Here is a 20,444-nt window from a genome sequence, read left to right as displayed (position 1 = left end):
CAGTTTGTAGATTTGAGCCCCTCATCCGGCTCTGTGCTGACAGCTCAGAGCCTGGATCCTGCTTTGGATTCTGTGTCTCCCTCTCTCTCTGTCCCTCTCCTACTGGTGCTCTGTCTCTCTCTCTCAAAAATAAATAAACATTAAAATGTTTTTAAAAAAGAATTCTTAAAAAAAAAACCATGAATATAAGTCTACAATAAATTCCAGAGACTCTTAAAAATTACTGTTACATATCCAGATAGTAGCATGATTTATATTATCCCTATCTTTTATTAACTTCAAACCGGACAAAGAATACCTGACAGAATCATGAGAGTAATGAATTTAATGAAATTGAGTTCAGATGTTTTTGAGATTCATTATCTTATTCTTAAATTTTCTAGAAATGTGACTGATACTAATAATGAGGCTTCTAGCACGCAGTGATTTTTTAACCTCTGAAATTCAGGGTAGAGGTAAACCGTTCCATAAGGCTACTTACCCCTCTGTCATTCTCAATGCCTGATAAACAGTGACTCAGATATCTAAATAGAGAAGGTCAAGTCTTGGAATAGGTATAACATCATGATATTTGAAATGTTTTTGTGATCTGAATTTTTCATCTGTGTTACTACTTAGAGTATGAAAATGTCAGGTTTTGGTTTGTTTTTTGACAGGACACTTGATGGGCAATGATAGACATTTGTGTCATCCCAGAATGTTTAGAAATGACTGCCTTTGCTTGAATGACCATAATATATAAGGCAAGGTACTTAGAGCTCTGAGAAGAGTAAGCATATAGATTAATATGGACTATTGTGAAATCAAATTATCCCTGCTGGCATTTCCTCTTCAACTATGACATTCCTTTCAGATTGTAATAAGTTGATTTGAGATTTGAGCTTTTAACGATGGAATCTTATATTTCTTAGTCTCTGGACTTTTTAAAGTAAGTTACTTTCAAATTCCCTTTAGAAACATATGGAGCATAACAGGAGAATGTGGTGTGAAAGGTCAAAACAAGTGAGTCTGTACTACCAACAAACACGGTTACAAGCAAAACAAGTTTATCTTTATGAGACTTATGCTAATATATGACATTGATGTCAACAGCTAAAATGTTTCCGTGCATTCAGTTAACGAAATGAATCTCACAGTACTCTTACTCTTTGCCTTAGCCCATATTTTAGCCCTTTGGAGATGTGCATGTGTATGTGCCTGTATGTACATATAAATATACACACACAGAAATGTATATGTACATGTGTATGTGTGTGTACATACACACACATATATATATACACATACATATGACTTAATGTTTCAGAAAAAATCCAGAGGAATTTTGAGATGTGTTGACTGCTAAGTCAATTTCTTATTAATTTGTCTACTAAGTTCATCTTATCTAACAAAAGGGCTTAAATAGACATTAAGAATTTTTAAAACACAACATATTTCTGGACCAAGTTATTTGCATCATCCTTTAAAATTTCATCAATGTTATCCCATCTTGTAGTGTAGCTGCTTTAAGTATACCTTCTAAAGCCATGGGAAATTGTAGCTTGAAGACATCAGCATTGTATCCAGAATTTGCAACCTTGAGAAACTCTTTTTGCTGAGTCTCGAGTAAGCAACTGATGGTAAAGCAGGTCCTCACCTGCAAAGCATGTTTTATATGTTGGCCTTGTAGTGGCCCCCAAGTCTGTGGTCAAGAAATTCCTGTATGTTTGTTGGTGTTGCTTCTGCTATTAAAACTTTGGTTTCAATGCAAGAAGTTTTTTCAAGACTTCTCACCCTTTTCTATCATCTTCATTGTTTAAAAGCTATAGACATTGCATTGGCTTCAGATAAAATGCAAAAAAATGAAAAAATGTGCCATTAAGTCACTGGATTTGATACCTTGTTGACAGCTACCAGACAGCAACCAGAATCGTTTCACACTGTTAGGAAAGCATAAAAGTAATTACTGGTCTTTGTCATGGCCTTTCAAAGAAGCAACCTCAATCGTCTCCCAGAGAATTGCTGAGACAGGCACAAGTCTGAGCACATCAGGCTACCTTGTGCTTCCATGTTGCTGGGGTCACTTTCCCCTCCCCCACCTGCAGAGTCATTGCCAAGAACAGATGGAGGGATCCAGGGGCACAATTGGGTGGCATTGGTTAATTGATGTTAGTGGATTTAGGGCCCTGTAATTTTATTCCAACCACTGTATAAGTCAGTACACCAGAACATATGTATATTTGGTATTTTACTGATTTTTGAAAGCATATTTTGGCTTCCTGAAGGCAGAAACCTCAAATGAAAGCACATCCTCCAAGAAAAAACTAGATGACTTATACAATGTCTGTTGCCTTGACCCCTGAATTTGTCTTGATGGAAAGTAAATGTTCCCTAAACACAATAAGAAAAATTTTAATGTTTATCAAATTTATACCCAGGGAGCCCAACTTTCTCTTTACATATCTTTCTATCTCCCCCACTAGTACCCCCCTGACTTACTGGATTTGTGGTGGTGCTCTTATAGTCTGGCTATAGGGCCTCCTACTAATCTTGCCTGATAACCTTAATTGACTCTAAAGAATAACACTGAAATATTTATAAATAAATTAAATAATTAATGTGCTTTAGTATTCAATGTGCTTTAGCAGTGGAAATTTAATATCCTAATTCAATTGTGGAATGTAAGAAGCAAATAGAATATAAAATTTCTCCCTCCAAATAGAGGATGGTGGACCCCATATATATCTGTCAAATGCCTAGGTCCTATGTGAAAATGTTGCCATCTAGCATTCTATTAAATTTAGCTCATGGAAGGCAAATCATCACAATGCCTTTTTCAGGCCCAAATTATCATTTTTAGATCAAACAAAGAATTTCTGTTATAGCATAAAAATATACATATTAAAATATCAGATGCCTCCTAATCAATAAAACCAGTTCTATCTGCATAGATCAGATATGTATCTACAATATCACATTTCCCATGAAGTCTATGTGGAGCTTTATTTCTATTCTAACAATAGCAATATTATTATTTATATTTTAGCATAAACAAGGATATTATTCTTGTACCTTATTCTCAGTATATTAAAAATCAAATGCATAATAGTCTTCAAATACAGCCTTCATTCAGATTGCCTTATTTCTATAAGTGGCACCAAAGACTCCTTTTCATTCAGGTTTGAAGCCCAAGAGTCATCTTTAATTCACTTCAAGCCATCCCTCACGTTGCTGACAAATCAATCTTTCAAAAGTAAAAGTCCTGCCATGTTAATTTCCTGTTAGAAGACCGGGTGGGGGTGGGGGTGTCGGTGAGGAGGGGGAAAGGGAGCCAATGCCTCTCCACTACATGCTCAATTAAGTACCAGTCCTTTATCCTATGGTTTAAAACCATCCAAGATATGCATTAGACATTATAAATACCTCACAGCTATGTATCTTTGCTATTATGAAGTATGGTTCTTTCTAAAAAATACTGAATTCCAGTATAGCTAACATACAACGTTATATGAGCTTCAGGTGTACAATATAGTGATTCAACACTTCTATACGGAACTCATTGCTCATCATGATAAGTGTACTCTTAATCCTTTTCACATGTATGAAGTGTGGTTCTTATTAGCTAATATTTAATGACCATTTACTAAATATTAGGCAGTGTAGCCTTCACATAAATTATCTTCAGTAACCTCAGGATAGTCCTACTAGGTAGATACTGTTATATCTTTATTTCTAACACAAGTTAACCAAAATTACCAAGTGAGGTAACATATGAGGAGAATTCATTTCATCACAGTTTGTGGTATGTCTGAAATAAAAGAGATAGCCAGATGTACAGCAGTGATTCAAGTGTGTATCTTGTAACTCTGAGGCTAATGGCACTAATAATTCCTTTCTCTCTGTCCTTTGACCTGGGTGTAAATATTAACTCCAAATGGAATGGGTGTTGTTACTCTCCAAGGAAGGAGCACAGCTGCTGGGAGAGGTCACAGAAATTCTAATCCCTGTTTTCTCTAAGCTGTGACATAGTCAAATATTCCTGTTTACAACCTCTTTGCCTACTTCTCTGGTGACCATATCTAGATTTTTCCCCAAACAATTCTAATTTCAGACTTCCTGCTTATGATCAGAGGCAAGATTTCGAGGAAATGCGCCATAAAACATTGTCAGTGAACCACTTTACAGCCAATAAAACATATTGACATGTTATCATAAAGATCACAATGAAATGGTGTTCAAGGAAGCAGAGGAATTGAGACTCTGAGGTCCTCAAGATAGGCACTGCATTTTTACATGGGCTCTGCAACACAGCAAAAGTGACGGTCCCTCCGTTTTGTCCTCTGATTTGAAAACCTGACCATGTGTCTTAAACTGTGGCCTTACACAAGTCACCGTGTGTTCTGTGAAGGTATACGACCAACAGCTTAGGAGAAGATAGAGCCCAAGGCATCCTTTCAAATAGCCAGAAGGTGGAAGTGAACAGACAAAAGTGAAGTAGCTTCTCTTTGTTTTGTAAACACATCCTCTTGAAAGTCAAGGAAAGAACCTATATTTGATGTTGGATAAATATTGTGATAATAAAATTTTTCCCGGAGCAGCCACCTTTATTTTAGGAGATGAAAATCGAATTAGTTCTTGTGATGATAAACCCAAACATACATGGAATTCTTTAATATATGTGTTTAATTAACTTACTATGGATAAGATCAAATAATAAAAATCATTAACATTTCCACTTTCTGAGAATAAAATAAAATTATGCACACAGAATGTAAGAATGTTGAAGATATTCTTCATTGGCTGTGAGAGATTCAATTAATGTTGGTTTGTAAATTGAAAGATGTTTCAAAATGTTCATATACTGTTTTTGATTTCAAAAAACAGTATAATCATGAAGTCTTCACAGTGAAGATCTGTGATGTATTTAGCATGGAGGAAAAATGAGCATGAAAATCCACAAGTTTGATTGTTAATTAAATGCCAGATAACACACTGAGATGACTATTTTATGGCAATTGCAGAAAATTCCAAAGAGCAAAGGTTTGTCTCTTTATAATCAAGGGGTCGTAATACCAAAGCAGAGTCTCCAGGTGCTGATGTTCATTTTTTTTCTTCAGCAATAAATATTTCCTCAAAAGGAAGCTGAGTAAAATTACATCAACTTGGACTGTAGTTTCTTGTTTTATAAAAATTAAATAAATAAATACACAGTGCCAGTTAAGAAAAGAACAATGCGGCTTTTTTAGGCTTTGTATCTAGACTGCTCGTTATCTAAGTGTCTCCAGCCCAAGTCTGTACTAATGAGCTTTCCTTTCCACAGGGAGATAAAGAAGCTGAATTAGGACTTCCATTTTCCCCACTCTGTGATCGGAAATCAACGATGGTGGCCCAGTCTCAAATAGGTATTGCTGAAGAGCGATGGCTGTGGAGGGTGGGCATAGTGTGCCAGTTTTCAAATGGATAAGTCATGTCGTTCAAAGGAGCAAAAATCTATGAGAGCCACATTTCATACTCCTAACAAATTTGATCTTTAGACTGATCTATATGGTGCTAAATAAATGTAAACATTTTGAAACATTCTCACAAAATGAATTCAATCAGGCAATGGTAGTAAATGTAACTGTTATTCTATTTATAACCTTCTTATAAATGATGGACTTTCTTCTTGTTTAAAGAGACAGCTTTTTTGTCTCATGTTGCTGATTATTGTAATCTGTGATTTAATCCTTTGTATATAGAACAATTCAATGAAAATATTAATATATCTGTCCTGTTATCACTAAGTTTGCATAGTATATTTAATATGCCAGCTTATATTCCTTTGGAAAAATTTCTTAAGATATAAGAAGATAAATCAACAAGTTCAATCCATTATTAAAACATTTGGTTGCTATGCTGAATGCTCCAAATATTTGTAATGGTTATTCCCTGAGCCAGCATCTTCATTACTGAACTCTAAGGTTAGTCAACATGAGGATTGCTGCCTCACCTCTCTAGCTGCTCCAGTACCACCTCCAACAAAGCAGAGGCTAGCTGTCAGAGTGTCTCGCTCCGACCTTCGCCCCTTCCCATCCAAGTTCCAACAGCTATTTTTGTAGCCATCATAACACTGGTACCTACCATGTTTAGCAGCTGTGAGTATGACAGGCTAAGAGCCTCCTCAGGGAAGCTGAAAAGAATGGAAGTTTCTGAGGCTTGTCGCTGTAATATAAATTGCTACCCTATTAGCAAGGTGACATCTCATTTGACAGTCCCTATATCCCAGGCATTTGAAACTACAGACAGAACTTGAAATAGCCTACTGGTGGCCAGTGAGCATTGCTTTGAGTGAAATGCATCAGTTAAAACACAAAACAAAGTTTTCTTGAATTAAAAATGCACCTTACTGTATAATATGACTAATTCAATTACTTAAAATGTCAATTATTTTTATCTGTGTAACTGATGGATGGGATACTTTTCAAATGTGGATATTTCTGGGTACAGTCACTTAAAAAGCTTCCTCCAATTTTCTCTCTATATTCAGTTGATTGTCCATAGCTCCCCTGTGTGTTTAAGGCCAGTGCCACACTTCTCCAGGGACACGTAGTGTTGAAATGTGTGCACAGTTTAGAATAGGTTGTCTCCTCCTCCACCTAAACACTGGGCATTGCCCCATTCTCTCTCTGTGTCATTTTCCATCTTGAGTACTTTAAATTCTGTGTTCAATCCTGACATCTCAAGGTGGTGAAAATAATGCTGTCTCCCAGTGATGTTACTGTTTTCTTTCCTGATTTGACAGAACACGCCCACATGCTGTGAACTAACACTTTACATCTAGAGAATAATAAACAGCAATTTGAAATATTAACACACTGGCAGGAAGCTCTGACTGATATAGTAAGAGGAAAAATAAGCGGTTGCCTTCTTGTGGCAAGAAGAAACTTCAATTATCTTGTTCCTTTGAAGCTTAGATATTATTTTTTGTTGGTCAATAATAAATTCAATAAGCAAGTGGGATCCTTTCAGAAAAGTAATGATCCCTTACACTGAGAGAGGAAAATATAATCACTCTGTTTAGACTTGAATTTATTGTTAACAAGAATATAAAACTGAATATTAAGTAGGAAAGCCAATATACTTATCAAGCTTAAATGGCATCACTTCCACTGCTTGAGAGATTATTTTATAGAGCTATTAAACTATCTCTAAAGATTGTGTTGTTAGATTAAAAATAATTGCAAGGGGTAAACCGAACTAGTATGTAGTTGATATTTTCTATCCAATGTATCAGACTCTTTGTTATCACAGATTTTAGAATTCATAAAATTGTAATGTTTCAATTTATGTATTTTATTTATTTATTTATTTATTTATTTTCTGCATTTGTAGGTTTCATTGATTTCATAGTAGAGCCAACATTTTCTCTTCTGACAGACTCAACAGAGAAAATTATTACTCCTCTTATAGAGGAAGCCTCAAAAGCAGAAACTGCTTCCTATGGGTCAAGCAGGTTTGGCATTTTCTCTTTTTTTGCATCATATTTAATCTTTGTGATGTTTAATAACCTCTTATGGTTATCTTCATTATCTCTTATAGCTAGGTTGGAAATTCTTAGAATTATTAGATAGTATTGCCACCTAGTGGCTCTATATTATATTACATCTACCTTTGAAAGTCATGTCCACTGCAAAGTATATCAGAGTACTAACTAATGAGTGTAACACAAGAGCATTCGATACCAGAAGAATGAAATTTCTGAATTTTTGTACAGATGTATGTATTGTGTTTTGGATATTAACATATATAGTTGTGTTGGTTTGCTTACAAACAAACCAATTACAACCCACTTTAGATCTAGAGAGGTGCCTGTATCACAATAAAGCTTGTGGATGATGGGAATGTACAGATCTGTATAATGTCTAGCAGTAACAGTAGCATCCACTGTCTATTCAATCACAGTATTTCAAGCTAAATATTTTTCACTGATAAATTTGTTAAGGGATATTATTTAAAACTCCCAGTTGTAGACTAATCATGATAAATTCTTATCTGAAGACACTTTTCCTAATAGCACACTGACAAGCTTCCAAAATGTTGTCCCAGTGAGGAAGTTGAGGAAATGTTCTTATGAGAAAGATTCAGATTAGCCCCACATAGGGCTCCAGAATCGTGATGCCCCTCCCACCTCGTTAGTGATGTTCACCAGTGAACTCACCACCAAGTCAGCTCACCTCAAGTATCTACTGTTCTAATGAGGCCTAGCTACCTTACAATGCGAGATGCTCAAAACTGGGCCTGAGCACCTGCCATCCTGTTTCTGCACTTGGCTTTGTAAAGTGTTTCAGGCTTTGCTCCCTCATTCCATATCTTCACCATGGTGCTTTCTGGGCTTTTTTTTTTTTTTTTTTGGTTGTTACTATTAACTTATGCATCTTTATTGGGTTTCCCCAGTGCTGATTTGTTTAGACGATCAAATATGAAAGGCACCATGAACGATGGAACCTATTCACCAGAATACTCCCTTGCAAGCGTGGACCTGAAGAGCTTCAAGAACAACCTGGTGGACATCATCCAGCAAAACAAAGAGAGGTGGAAAGAGTTAGCTGCACAAGGTATAGTTGTTTATGAAGCCTTACTACTCTTGCTTTCTGTCTTAACTCTTTCTCTGGGATTTGGGATTTTTTTCCCCCTAGATTTCTTCTTTTATGAAATACAAAAACCTTTGGTGGTGCTTGGAATTTGGCTACCCTTTGATTATTCATCACAAGGCTGGCTTATCTGTTAAAAAGGTTCTGCTCTGTTTATGTCACATGGACTGCAAAAATCTGTGTCAGTGGATGGCAGTGACATGAATGCAAAGGATGGGCCAAGAAAATGGTGACAAAACTTTATGTGGCAGATTAACCTCCTGTTCATTTCTAGAAGTGCTTTTGAGCCTCTGTTTTAGGCTTTACAAGTGACTTTTGTGTTGCATTAGGAATGTAACACTCAGTGTCACACATTTGGGTGTGGTTTTTTTTTTCAATTTTACCAAGTTACTTCTTTGGGTGACACATTCCATTCATGCATTAGAAGGAATCATTTGTAAATCTACCATTAAAAGAAACAAATGGGAAGCCAGTGTTAGCCATTTCTGACATGTTTTCTGATTCAAGTAAATCCGTTGATTTGGTTCCCGAGATATGTGAATTTCTATCAGTCATTATCTTTGTGCAGGAGGTTAGCTTTCTGATTTTGAATCTGGCCCCTGTCTTCCTTCATGCTCACTCCCATCCTGTGTCTCTCAGGTGCTATACTCCCTGCACAGCGGTTCATGATATTCTCCCAGAGCCTTTGCATTGATTGTTTCTTCAGCCAGGGATTCTCCACTTAGAGCTTTCTACAATGCCGAGTCCTCCTTGGCTAGCAGTTTATAGTCTGTGTTTATTTTTATTTTGAAAAACAGCACTTAATTAACTCATTTAATTTTCAGATGGACCTTATAAGGTATATACTCTTATTATTCCCATTTTATAGATAAGGAAACTGAGGCAGAACACAGTGATGTGACCTGACTTGCCCCAAATCCCACAGCTAGTTAGTGAAAGAGCTAGAACTCACTCTTTCTTTCCGAATGCAGTGCTCTAAGCTTCATGGTAGGCAGCTCCTCTAGAAGGCTGGACCAGCACAATAATGTCTGTCCTATTTTTCCCCGATTAAGGCCCAGTTCAGTTGCTTCAAAGTGATATCACTAGTCCATAATGAATAATATTTATTTATTCTTTTTTAAGTTTATCATTAACTTATGATTCACAAAAGTTGGGACATGCTCTGTTGTGTTTTCCAGTATATCCTCAGCTCCTAGCACAGTGTTGGGCATATAATAGGGACTCCGTATACATTCGTTTAATTAAATAAGTACTTAATGGTGTCACATTATATCTCTACCTCTGCTATTAGAAAATAGAACTACCATTCTAATGTCTTCATCTGACTGTGTAACTCACATTTTCTTAAAAGTCTGATCTTAGTTGAGAAGAAATAGAGTTTCCCAGGTGTTGGTGGCTTTATACAGCTATTATGAGGGCCACTTCCTGTATTCACACAGTACCCCCCAACACACACAGAATGCCCCTGTGCTTAATTAATCCTCTACTATCATCATCTTGAAATTCTTAAAAATTTTTGAACCTCAGTTTTATTTTATATGGGGACTTGTAATTATGTAGCTAGTCTTAGCCATTACAGAGGGTCTTTGTAATACATTACTGTCACTCAATAAAGAATATAACACAATATAAGATCCAGATGACCATACTAAAATATTGTCAATCCCATTTAATTGGAGACTTCAAATGAATAGAATTGCCCCTTTTTATGGACAAATTACTGAAGCACTGTAAGATATAAATCCTAAAACAATAAGCCATTTGAAAACAGGAACAATGTCTATCTCATTGTCATGATTTTCTCAGAGCTAGCATGTCCCTGGCATATTGTAGGCTCTTTAAAATTATTTAGTGAGGATAGTTTTGAATGAATGAATAAATGAATACTTAAATTCCACTTTGAATATATTTATTCAGAAAAGAAAACACATAGATACATTAGATTTTCAGCGATGGAAGAAAGAGAGGAGGGAAGTAAGAATTCTGAAATCCTTCCCTTGTCCAAGGCATGTGACATGGATTATCCTATTTCCTCCTGCAACATCGTTCCTAACTAGAGGTAATTACTCTCACTTTCTACATATGGAGACTGAGGATCACATGGCTTCTAAGCACTACAGTCAAAATTGTTCTGATGGTTTACCCGTTTTCCCCACTGCATGCTCGCACCCCTTAGTATACTACCTCTTTCAAAAAAGTTTGAAAAAGTTCAGTTGAAGCCTTTGTCTTCAATGAACCCAAAAAATCCAGTTGACCAAAACACACTCTCCTTTAAGAAAGTTTTAATTAAAATAAGCAACACTACACCCTAAACATCAGCCATCACTTGAAACCTATTTATCATAAACCTGTGAGGGAAAACTCTTTATCAGAATTGCAATTGCTCCCTTTTTAAAAGACTTCCTGGTACTGTGCCCTACTGAATATTTTGTTGCACACAGACAGTAAACTTTAGATCTATATAAAGTTCTCAGTTTACATTTCTGGAATAGAGTGGTAATATCTGAGTCCTGTTGTTAGGTAAGATAGAACCAAGATTTGAATACAGGCAGCCTGGCTTTAGCAAATTTGGACCATAGATCATTTTGATAATATAATTTCCAAAGGTAGTTGTACATAGGGTACACACATTTTGAATAATGCAAATACTGCCAAATTTGTTTTACTTGTAACATTGCATGGTTGATTGCTATTTCCAATGCAGTGGTGAACTAGATAAGCTTATATATATAAGCTTATGGTATAAGCTTATGGAATATCTCATGGTAAGAAAATAAATAAAAGGCAGGGTGAAATATTGCTAACAAGAAATTGACAGAGACAGTGCTTCAAGAACTATCTCCCTGTCTCCTTGCTTGTAACAAGTAATGAAGAGTGCTTTGCTTTCAACAAAAAAAAAAAAAGAAAAAAGAAAGAGAAATTGATGCCCTTAGAACCTGTCCAAATGAAAATAAAACTGAAATTCAGAGAGACAAAGAAACTTAGAGCCAGAATCTCTCTGGAGGGCATCTGCTTACCTTTGCCAGAGTCCTGGGTTTGCAGACTGAATTGACTAACACAGAGGGTTTATGCCAGAGTGCAAATTTGATTCTAACTTTAAAAATTGCTAATGCAATTCACCATATTAAGGATGAAAGGATAAAACCTAAGATCTTAAGAGATGCAGAAAGAACATTCAGGAAAATTCACTATTAATTCATTATAAAAATGACTAAAATTAGAGGAGCCTAATTAATCTAGTTTCTGTTTTCCTGCTTTTCTTGCCTTCATTTTTATGTCTTGGGCTGTTTCTTTTTTCCATTCCAATTCATTTCCTTAATGGTGTGATATATTTACACTTTATTCCTATTATTGTCATAATCAATTAGAAAATTTTAAATGCATAATCAGTAGTAAATAATGAAGTTAATAACTTTACCCTTCCACAAGATAACACAAAATCCTTTAAAAAACTTTGTCTCTAATGTTTAAAAATGTTTTAAAAATAGATTTTGTACTTAATAATTAAAATGTAAAAATTGTCCAAAAACTTTAAAACATATTCTTGAAATTCAAGAATATGAGGACAACAGATTTTTAACATTTTCAAAACTCAAGGTAGTGCAGAATGACTTTCTCAAGGTCTCTTCTGTACATGCATAAGTTCCTCAGCTAGCCAGAGAATGGGGAGAGCTGTCTCAGACTTTCCATGGCTCTTAAACTGCTCGGAATTCTCTTTGAAATTCTGTTCATCTACCAGTTACCCCAAACGTGGACTGCAAGCTCAGGCTTGCAAAGCTGGGGGTTTCCCCATTTATTCTAAACCAAATCCACTGGTTTACATTGTAGAAACCAGGGGGTTTTGCCCTCTGCCTTTTATCCCAAATTGAGTGTACCACCTCTGGCAGCAACACTGGTTTCCGGTGTCATTCTCAAGTCGAGGTTGGCACGGGAGTTGCGAGTAGCTCCAGGCTAAAAGGTCACAGATTCTTGTTTTCCTTACCTGAATCTCTAGAGTTTTTAAAGAATAAATCCTTCTAAAATTGTTGTGTTGCCTTGGTTGATTTCCACTGTGATGGAATCATTGTTTTTGTTAATATTTTCCAACTGCAAACGTGTTTTCTGTGGAGAGGAAACACTCGACCCTTTTATGTCACTAGAACAGGGAGCCCTCTTTCTCTACATTGACATTTAGGAGTTATATGAGTTGATTTATAGAATCTGCTTAGAAGTACCTAGAATAGGGATGCCTGGATGGCTCAGTCAGCTGAGTGTCTGACTTAGGCTCAGGTTATGATCTCATAGTTTGTGAGTTTGAGCCCCATGTCAGGCTCCATGCTGACAGCTTAGAGCCTGGAGCCTGCTTTAGATTCTGTGTCTCCTTCTCTCTCTGCCCCCCCCCCCAGTAATGTTCTCTCTCTCTCTCTCCCTCTCTCTCTGTCTCTCTGTCTCTGTCTCTTTCAAAAACAAATAAACATTTAAAATTTTTAAAAAAGAAGTAGCTGGAATGGTAGAACTATATGAGTTGACTGTTATTATAATTATTATTTACTGTGTTTCTGTTGTGTTCTAGGAATTAGGGATATAATAACAAAGAGAGGGAGGGAGAGGAAAACAGTAACCCCTGTATTAATGACAGAAGGTGTGGGAGTTGAGAGCAGGATTGCAATTTTAAGGTAGCCAGGAAAGGTTTTCTTGAGGAAGTGATCATTTAATTAAATACATGAAGGAGATTAGAAAGAGCATTGGGGACGTGTGAGGAGAATAAATTTTCAAACGGAGGAAATGATTAGCACAATACCTGGGAGGCGGAGTTTGCCTGACATGCAAAAAATAACAGGAGGTGAGTGAAACAAGAAGATCAGGAAGTGGGAATAATGTAGGCACTGTGATAAATGGATAACATGATGCCACATCATTGGTTTTGGCTCAAGAGAGATAGGAAGCCAAATGTAGCATTTTGAAGAAGAAAAATAAAATGGTCTGAAGATTTTAAAGGATCATTCTGGCTACAGAATGGAAAATATTCTGTTTGGGAGACAGAAATAGAAACAAGGGGGTGAGAAAGGAGGCTATGGCTTATAACACAGGAGAAAATGGAGGTTTAGACCAGGTAGTACTTTTGGAGGGAGAAGTGCCTAAATTCTGGGTGCCTGAAGATGGTGACTTGAATGAGAAGGTATGAGCAGGAAAGGACAGCAACAAGGGCTCAGATTCTGCATATATTTTGAAAATAGAACTGATAAGATTTGCTAAGTGATTATATCTAGGGTATGAAATCAGGAAAGAATCAAGACTAATGCCAGAGTTCTTGGTTTTCTTATGCATTAATTGTATATATGTAAATTTATAAAATCATTCTGCAGAAAAGTTAGGCACTCTCTAGTAACACTGAAGGTGCACATGCCATGTTTCCCAATAATTTGACTTCTGTATTTTTATTCTAGAGAGATTTTTGCTCATGTGCATCAGAAGACACAAACAAAATATTCCCTATAGCTTGTTCTTGAGAGCAAAAAACAAAACAAAACAAAACAAAACAAAAACCCTGGAAACAACAGTAAAATGGATTCACAAGCTGTGGTGTATTCATATTATGGAAAAGCATACAACTGTTAAGATAAATGAACTTTAGTTATGAGTCCCAACAGAGATGGAAGACACAAATAATATTAAGCAAAATACACAAGCTGCCACAATAGAGCAAGATGCCATTTACAGAAAAAATTTAAAAACCTGTAAACTAAATAATAGGTTTTAGAATACACTTATGATAAAAGAAAGGAGAAAATATTCAGAACGGTTGTAGAGGAACGATGGGACCCTTAGTAATATTTTATCTCTCAGGTTGGGTTCTAGACAGACAAGTGTTCATTTTGTAATTATGGTCATACCTGACATATATACTTTATGTATGTAACTATAACCCATTTATATGGATAGAATGTTTCATAATAAAAAAGAAAAAATGTGGTCTGGTACGAAAATACATCTACTAAAATAGTCATCAGTTTTAAAGCCAGTGTGTATAAGATGTTGCCATTGTAATTTCCTGTTGCCGTTCCCTCTAGTCTTAAATAAACTGAAGATAAAAATTACTTTATTATAATTGCATTGAGATGAAAATAAGCAGGTTATATGATGCTTAAAGCTTTGAAATATAATTAAACAACAAAACTCTGAACAAGAACCCCAGATGTTTGGTGATCCTATCAGCTCTGACAGTATATTTCATAGTTATCTTAAAAACATCCCACTAATCCCAGAGCAGTCCTTAACTGCTAGTTATGAAGCTCCTAAGGTCATCAGTAAAACAAAACACTTTTTAAAAGAGTAATACTTTCACTCAGTAAGCCTTGTATTTAGGATCTAGGGGCATCTAAGAATGTTGTATGTAAACGTATTCCTTTTCAAAGTAAGAAATGGAAGTCAATAAGTAAAAAATACTTTCCTCCATACCAAACTACTTTTGTTATGATTAAAACTTACCCATTTAGAGTGAGGGATATATCTTACTTATCTATTTCTCAGCATTCCTCTGCATCTAAAGTCTTTCCTCATCTCCATCTTTTTCTGCACTACTTACAGGAAAGACAGGAGCCTTAAGAGGGCCTGTGGCTAGCCTCCTAGTGATATAAGTGGAGGGAAATAGTTGCTCTTTACTTTCATTTCTACCTGTAAAGTTCCAAGCAAATCACATAACTTTTTGTAGCCTCAATAAATGGGATTATTGGTCATATAATATCCACTCTCATTAAGAAGTAGACATCCCCAATTCCCATTATGTTCCAGGGTCTTGAAGGTCTATGATCCAGTTCTGAGAGCAAGGAACCTAAGAAAGTGAGGGGGAGAAAAAAATGAAAAAGAACACATTTGCCTCTACTAGTGGCTGATGGTGACAGCACCAATTAGCAAGCAAGGAAACCAAAGGCAGCAAAGAAATGTAACAATTCTAAAGGAACATACAAATGTAGCACATTTTAGTTGGTGACCTGCCATCCTAGGTCACAAGTCCACCTTGATTGGAACACAAACCACAACTAATCGCAAATCTGCTTCCCATCTTCTCAAAGAAAACGTGTATTTGAGGAAAACAAGTTATGTCTCAGAATGGAATTGGGGTGGGAGTGGAGGGTCATACTGGAATGAAATACAATATGTTTCTTATTGCGCAGGGTAATTTTCTGATTTATTTGATATTAATTCAAATCCCAAAATACTAGGCTCAAAGACGAGTAACAAGTGAGAAAAGAAGGCAGCGTGGGAACTGAGACGCCACCAGATTTGTGTTGTGCATGATTAACAGCTGTTTAGAACCGGAAGGAAACCTAGAGCTAGCTTAAGGCAAGCAAGAATATCTATTAAAACTTGCAAGTTCACAAGTGTTTTCTAGTTTCTTTGGGGGACTTACTTCCTATGTGATTACTCTACAGTCATAGAATATGTTTGGTGTGATATCATTCATTTAAACTTTTCAGATCTGCTTTTGTAGCTACTATTAGTGGCTCATAAGTTACACCAAAAAAGGAAAACAAATTAGGATTTTGGTGAAAATTACTTTGATATTTTGAAGGGAATTGTCATCTTTGATATTGAGTCTTCCTATTTATATACACCTTATATATCTTCTTTCATGTTTCTCAGAAAGTATACTTTTCCTTCATAATAATAATGTGATGGTAAATATCTACTAGTATTATTAGATGACTGGCATTACATTAAGCATATTATATACCAAGTAATCAATATTTGTAGTTACTAATAATTTATTTCAAAAGTTTGAATCTATTTTGTTGGGTTTTCCATCAGTATTTTATATTTTTTGTTGCTGTTGCAAGTGGCTGTTTCTTGCTGCTGTATAGAAATATAATTTGGTTTTGAAAACTGATCTTCCGCATATAATGACAGTTTTTTTCTTTCCCAAATGTATATCTTTAATGATTGTTTTTTTAAAATCAGTTGTATTGGCAAGTTTATCCAGAAGCATCTGAAATGGAAATGATGAGAGCATTTGGCTTGTCTCTAAATTTAAAAGAACAATATTCAGTGTTTCATCACTAAGTGTGATATTTCTTAAACTCTTTTGATCTTCTCTTTATGAGGTTGCTTACATTTCCATCAATAATTTTTTTTAAGAAAATTGTATCTGAAATGAAGCATTTAGTTTTATCAAATGTCTTTTCTGTGGCTTTTTAAATAATTCATAAAATTTTTCTTTTTAATTAGTTCATATAATGAATTATATTAAGAGATTTTCTAGTGTAAAACCACCTTGCATTTCTTGATTAAACCCAACTTAGTTGTGATGTAATAACTTTTTAAAGTTTATGTGTTACTTTGGATGACTTAAAAAATCTATATTTATGAGTGAAGTTAGCCTGCAATTTTCCTTTCTCATACTTATACTTCCGGTGTTGAGGTTAGCTTTAGAAAATGAGCTGGAGTTTCTAAATTCTTGAGTTTGTGAGCCTTAAATTGGCATTGAATGTTTGGCAGAAATTACTTTTAAAAACCACGTGAGGGGCGCCTTGGTGGCTCAGTCAGTTAAGTGTCCCGACTTTGGCCCTGGTCATGATCTCATGGTTCGTGAGTTCAAGCCCCACATCAGGCTCTGTGCTGACAGATAGCTCAGAGCCTGGAGCCTCCTTCAGATTCTATGTCTCCCTCTCTCTCTGACCCTCCCCTGCTCATGCTGTCTCTCTCTCTCGCGCTCTCTCTCAGAAATAAATAAAACATTAAAAAATATTAAAAAAAAAACCATGTGAGCCTACTGTTTTCTCTGTAGGATATTTTTATCTGCTGATTCAGTTTTCTTAATAGTCATAAAGCACTATTTAAGTTGTTTAGTGTTTAGTTTTTTAAAAAAAATATTGTGACATATGCCACAAAAATATATAAAAATATATATGTACTATTTATAAGTAAATAGTACAGTATGGACAATCCTTGCAGTGGCCTACGGGTAATATATGCTGGCAAGTTTAACAACTGGCTCAAAAAAGTACACACAAACACACACACACAACACATGGTTTCTCATATATTTTACAAATAAAGGATGTGTAGCATGTATTTAAAAGTAGTAATAAAATATACAGTAGCTTTTGTTGTAAATTCTATATAGGTGATTGGTTTTCACAGAATGCCTTGGTTGATTTTTACCAAATTCTGTGTCTATGGTTGACTTATGGTTGCAACTGACAAACATAAGGTGTTCAGATATGAACAGTGATATTTTCATTTATATCAAGGAGTAATATAAAAATATAAAAAGCATATGTCAAAACTTAAAAAACATAGAAGGCTTATGTCAGCTTCACTTTTTCATCAAAAATGCAAATGACTTCTTGATCACTTGAGCGGGTAATGTTTTTGAATACTGGAAAAAATCTCAAATTTCTTTACAATGTAGCAGTTATAGACATGACACGCTTTTAAATTTAATCTCTATTTTTTTCATTATCTCCAGCATTTTAGACAACAATGAAACAATAAATCAAGCCATGATTCATAAAGTTTGATGACATCCATGGTGTAAATATTCCCACCGTGGCCAGTTTCAAGTTGTCAGTATGAAATCTCTGAACATGGGAATTGGGAAAAGATGTGCACATGAGATGTTTGCATCGTACAGATTTGGTAGCTATGATGAACTTGAAGACACAAATAATGAAAAAATGGGTCAAAATAATTAGGAAATTATTTTTAATCACTTATCACCTTTGCTTTTAATATAATTTATGTAATTGTAAGTCTCTATACTTTTATTTTTAAGAATAGCTAGGTTGAACAACCAACTTATGAAGTTCCTAAAATACAACAATCAGGCCATAGGAGCCTGTACAGTTTGGAAGTAGCATTTTGCTGCCCATAAGGCTTTATGTGATCCACATCTGCCACACTTCCTTTATCTTGCTGATTCAATTCTCATTTCTCTTCCTCTCTCTCACCTGCTCCAGCCCAGCTATACTAAACTCCACACTGTCCTTTTGTTTTCTTTCTTTCAACGCATCAGATATGTTCCCGCTTGAAAGGCTTTGTACCAGCATGTCTTTGTTAGAAGCACTCTTCCTCCCAACACATCGTGGCTGCCTCCTCTCTACTCTCCAATGTAGCTCCAGTTGTCACTTGTCAGTGAAGCGTCCTCTGGCAAACATTTCAAATTCCCCGCAGGTTCTCCCCTTGCCCCCGATCCCCTCTCAACTACTTTCCTATGACACATTATAGATCACTGTCTAACCTATCAATAATTGACTTACTATGCTTAATTTTTGTTGTCTGTTTTCCTCCATTCAGAATAAGGTTCATGAGAATAAGGATGTTTGTGTTGATCTCTGATGTTTCTTAAGCTCCTAGCACAGTGACCTCAAACAATTATACATTGAAAGAAAGGAGAGAAAAAGAGAGAAGGAAAATGGGGGGGGGGGAGAGACAGACATAGAGAGAGAGAGAAGGAAGGGAAGGAAGGAAGGAAGGAAGGAAGGAAGGAAGGAAGGAAGGAAGGAAGGAAGGAAGGAGAAAACCTACCATCTAGGCCAAGAAATATATTACATCCCTAGAAGATCCAAATCCTTTTCTAATCATTTTTTTTCCCTCTTTCACTCCCATGAGCTAATCAACACCATGAATTTCATGATAGTTATTTCTTTTGTTAGTTTTTGTTTTTGTTTTTTAGCTGTTACTCCTCTTTGTGTAAACTTAATTACATTTAAATACTTAAAAAAGAATACATAATTTAGTTTTTCATGTTTTAAAACTTGGTGTAAATGAAATCATGTGACACACATTCTTTAATGAATATCTTTCTACCCAGTGCCATGTTTTTTGAGCTTTATCCAAGATGAGTTAAATAGCTGTTATCTGTCTCACCAGGGAATTTTGGGATCTTGATAGAAACATGAGACTGAAAACATGTATCCAAATACTATGCAGATTTTTTAAAAATATTAAGTACTTAAGTCTTTCAAGTAATATGTTTATGGTACATATCAATTTCTTAGTTCATATCAGGTACACAAATAATGTAACTTCTATTATTTTTCTGTAACCAAATACAGTTTCTAGCTGAAATCCTCATGCTACATCTTTGAAGAAAACATAAGCTTATTATTCAGATATTTTAGTTGAATCAGAGTAAGCCTGTTCAATTTAGGATTCTTGATTTCCTTTTTCTTCTTAGGTGACATCAAAGTTCCTAATGTGATATGGGATAACCACTTTGCTTGACTTCTTTCTCTCTCATCTCCCTAGACATACCCCCTCCCATCTGCTTCTTGCTCTTTCCATCTTCTACCTCTGACATTTGACGTCTGGTTTTGGCCACTGTAGGTCACCAAAGCTTTGCCACCCACCTTTTGCTTGATCTCTCCTTTTCTCCTAATGCTTTGGAGATCTGATTGTTAAGCATCACACCCAAACCAGCCACATGGTGGCACTTTCCCTCCCAAATTCCTATATGATGACTCTGTGATACTTCTCTATACTTTTATCTCATAGCTGTCTATTAGAGTTCTGGGCCCATTTTGATTTTCTTATTTGCCAGCAATCCCTATTAGTCCTTAACACGGCTCCTAACTCTTCTGCATCTGCTGCTTAGAGAAAATAAAAATAGATTGTTTTTAAACAACAAAAACGTGTTCATGTTACCTTGTATTAAACTACTCTAAAGGATTATGTTTCTAAATATTTGTTCATAAAATGCTTTAGTTATTCCTTCCCATTGTCTTTTTAATCAATCAAATCTCATCATGTAAATAAAATTAGAACTTTTGAATTCCCAGAACTAAACCCAAGCATCTTTTTGAGAAAATATATGCATACTGTTTATAGTTCAGAAGGGACAATTAATCAAGCAGA

General features: G+C 35.6%; 1 protein-coding gene across 2 annotated transcripts in view; it reads left to right on the top strand.

Annotated features, from left to right (window-relative positions):
* PDE1A (phosphodiesterase 1A) overlaps positions 1-20,444 on the top strand; it is a 186,169-nt gene that overhangs the window by 144,913 nt on the left and 20,812 nt on the right. Inside the window, exons 10-14 of one of the 2 annotated variants that reach the window (XM_077776330.1) lie at positions 5,300-5,381; positions 7,351-7,471; positions 8,413-8,573; positions 10,527-10,668; positions 15,812-15,926. In XM_077776330.1, coding sequence (XP_077632456.1) covers positions 5,300-5,381; positions 7,351-7,471; positions 8,413-8,573; positions 10,527-10,666 — 504 coding nt within the window. In that variant the 3' untranslated portion in view covers positions 10,667-10,668; positions 15,812-15,926. Of the gene's footprint in view, positions 1-5,299; positions 5,382-7,350; positions 7,472-8,412; positions 8,574-10,526; positions 10,669-15,811; positions 15,927-20,444 lie in introns of those variants that run through there. The other variant, XM_077776329.1, reaches the window with a different exon arrangement.

This window comes from Crocuta crocuta, unplaced genomic scaffold (genome assembly GCF_008692635.1).
Source record: "Crocuta crocuta isolate KB4526 unplaced genomic scaffold, BGI_CrCroc_1.0 scaffold17, whole genome shotgun sequence".
NCBI lineage: Eukaryota > Metazoa > Chordata > Mammalia > Carnivora > Hyaenidae > Crocuta > Crocuta crocuta.
This window is presented reverse-complemented; position numbering and strand designations above follow the sequence as displayed.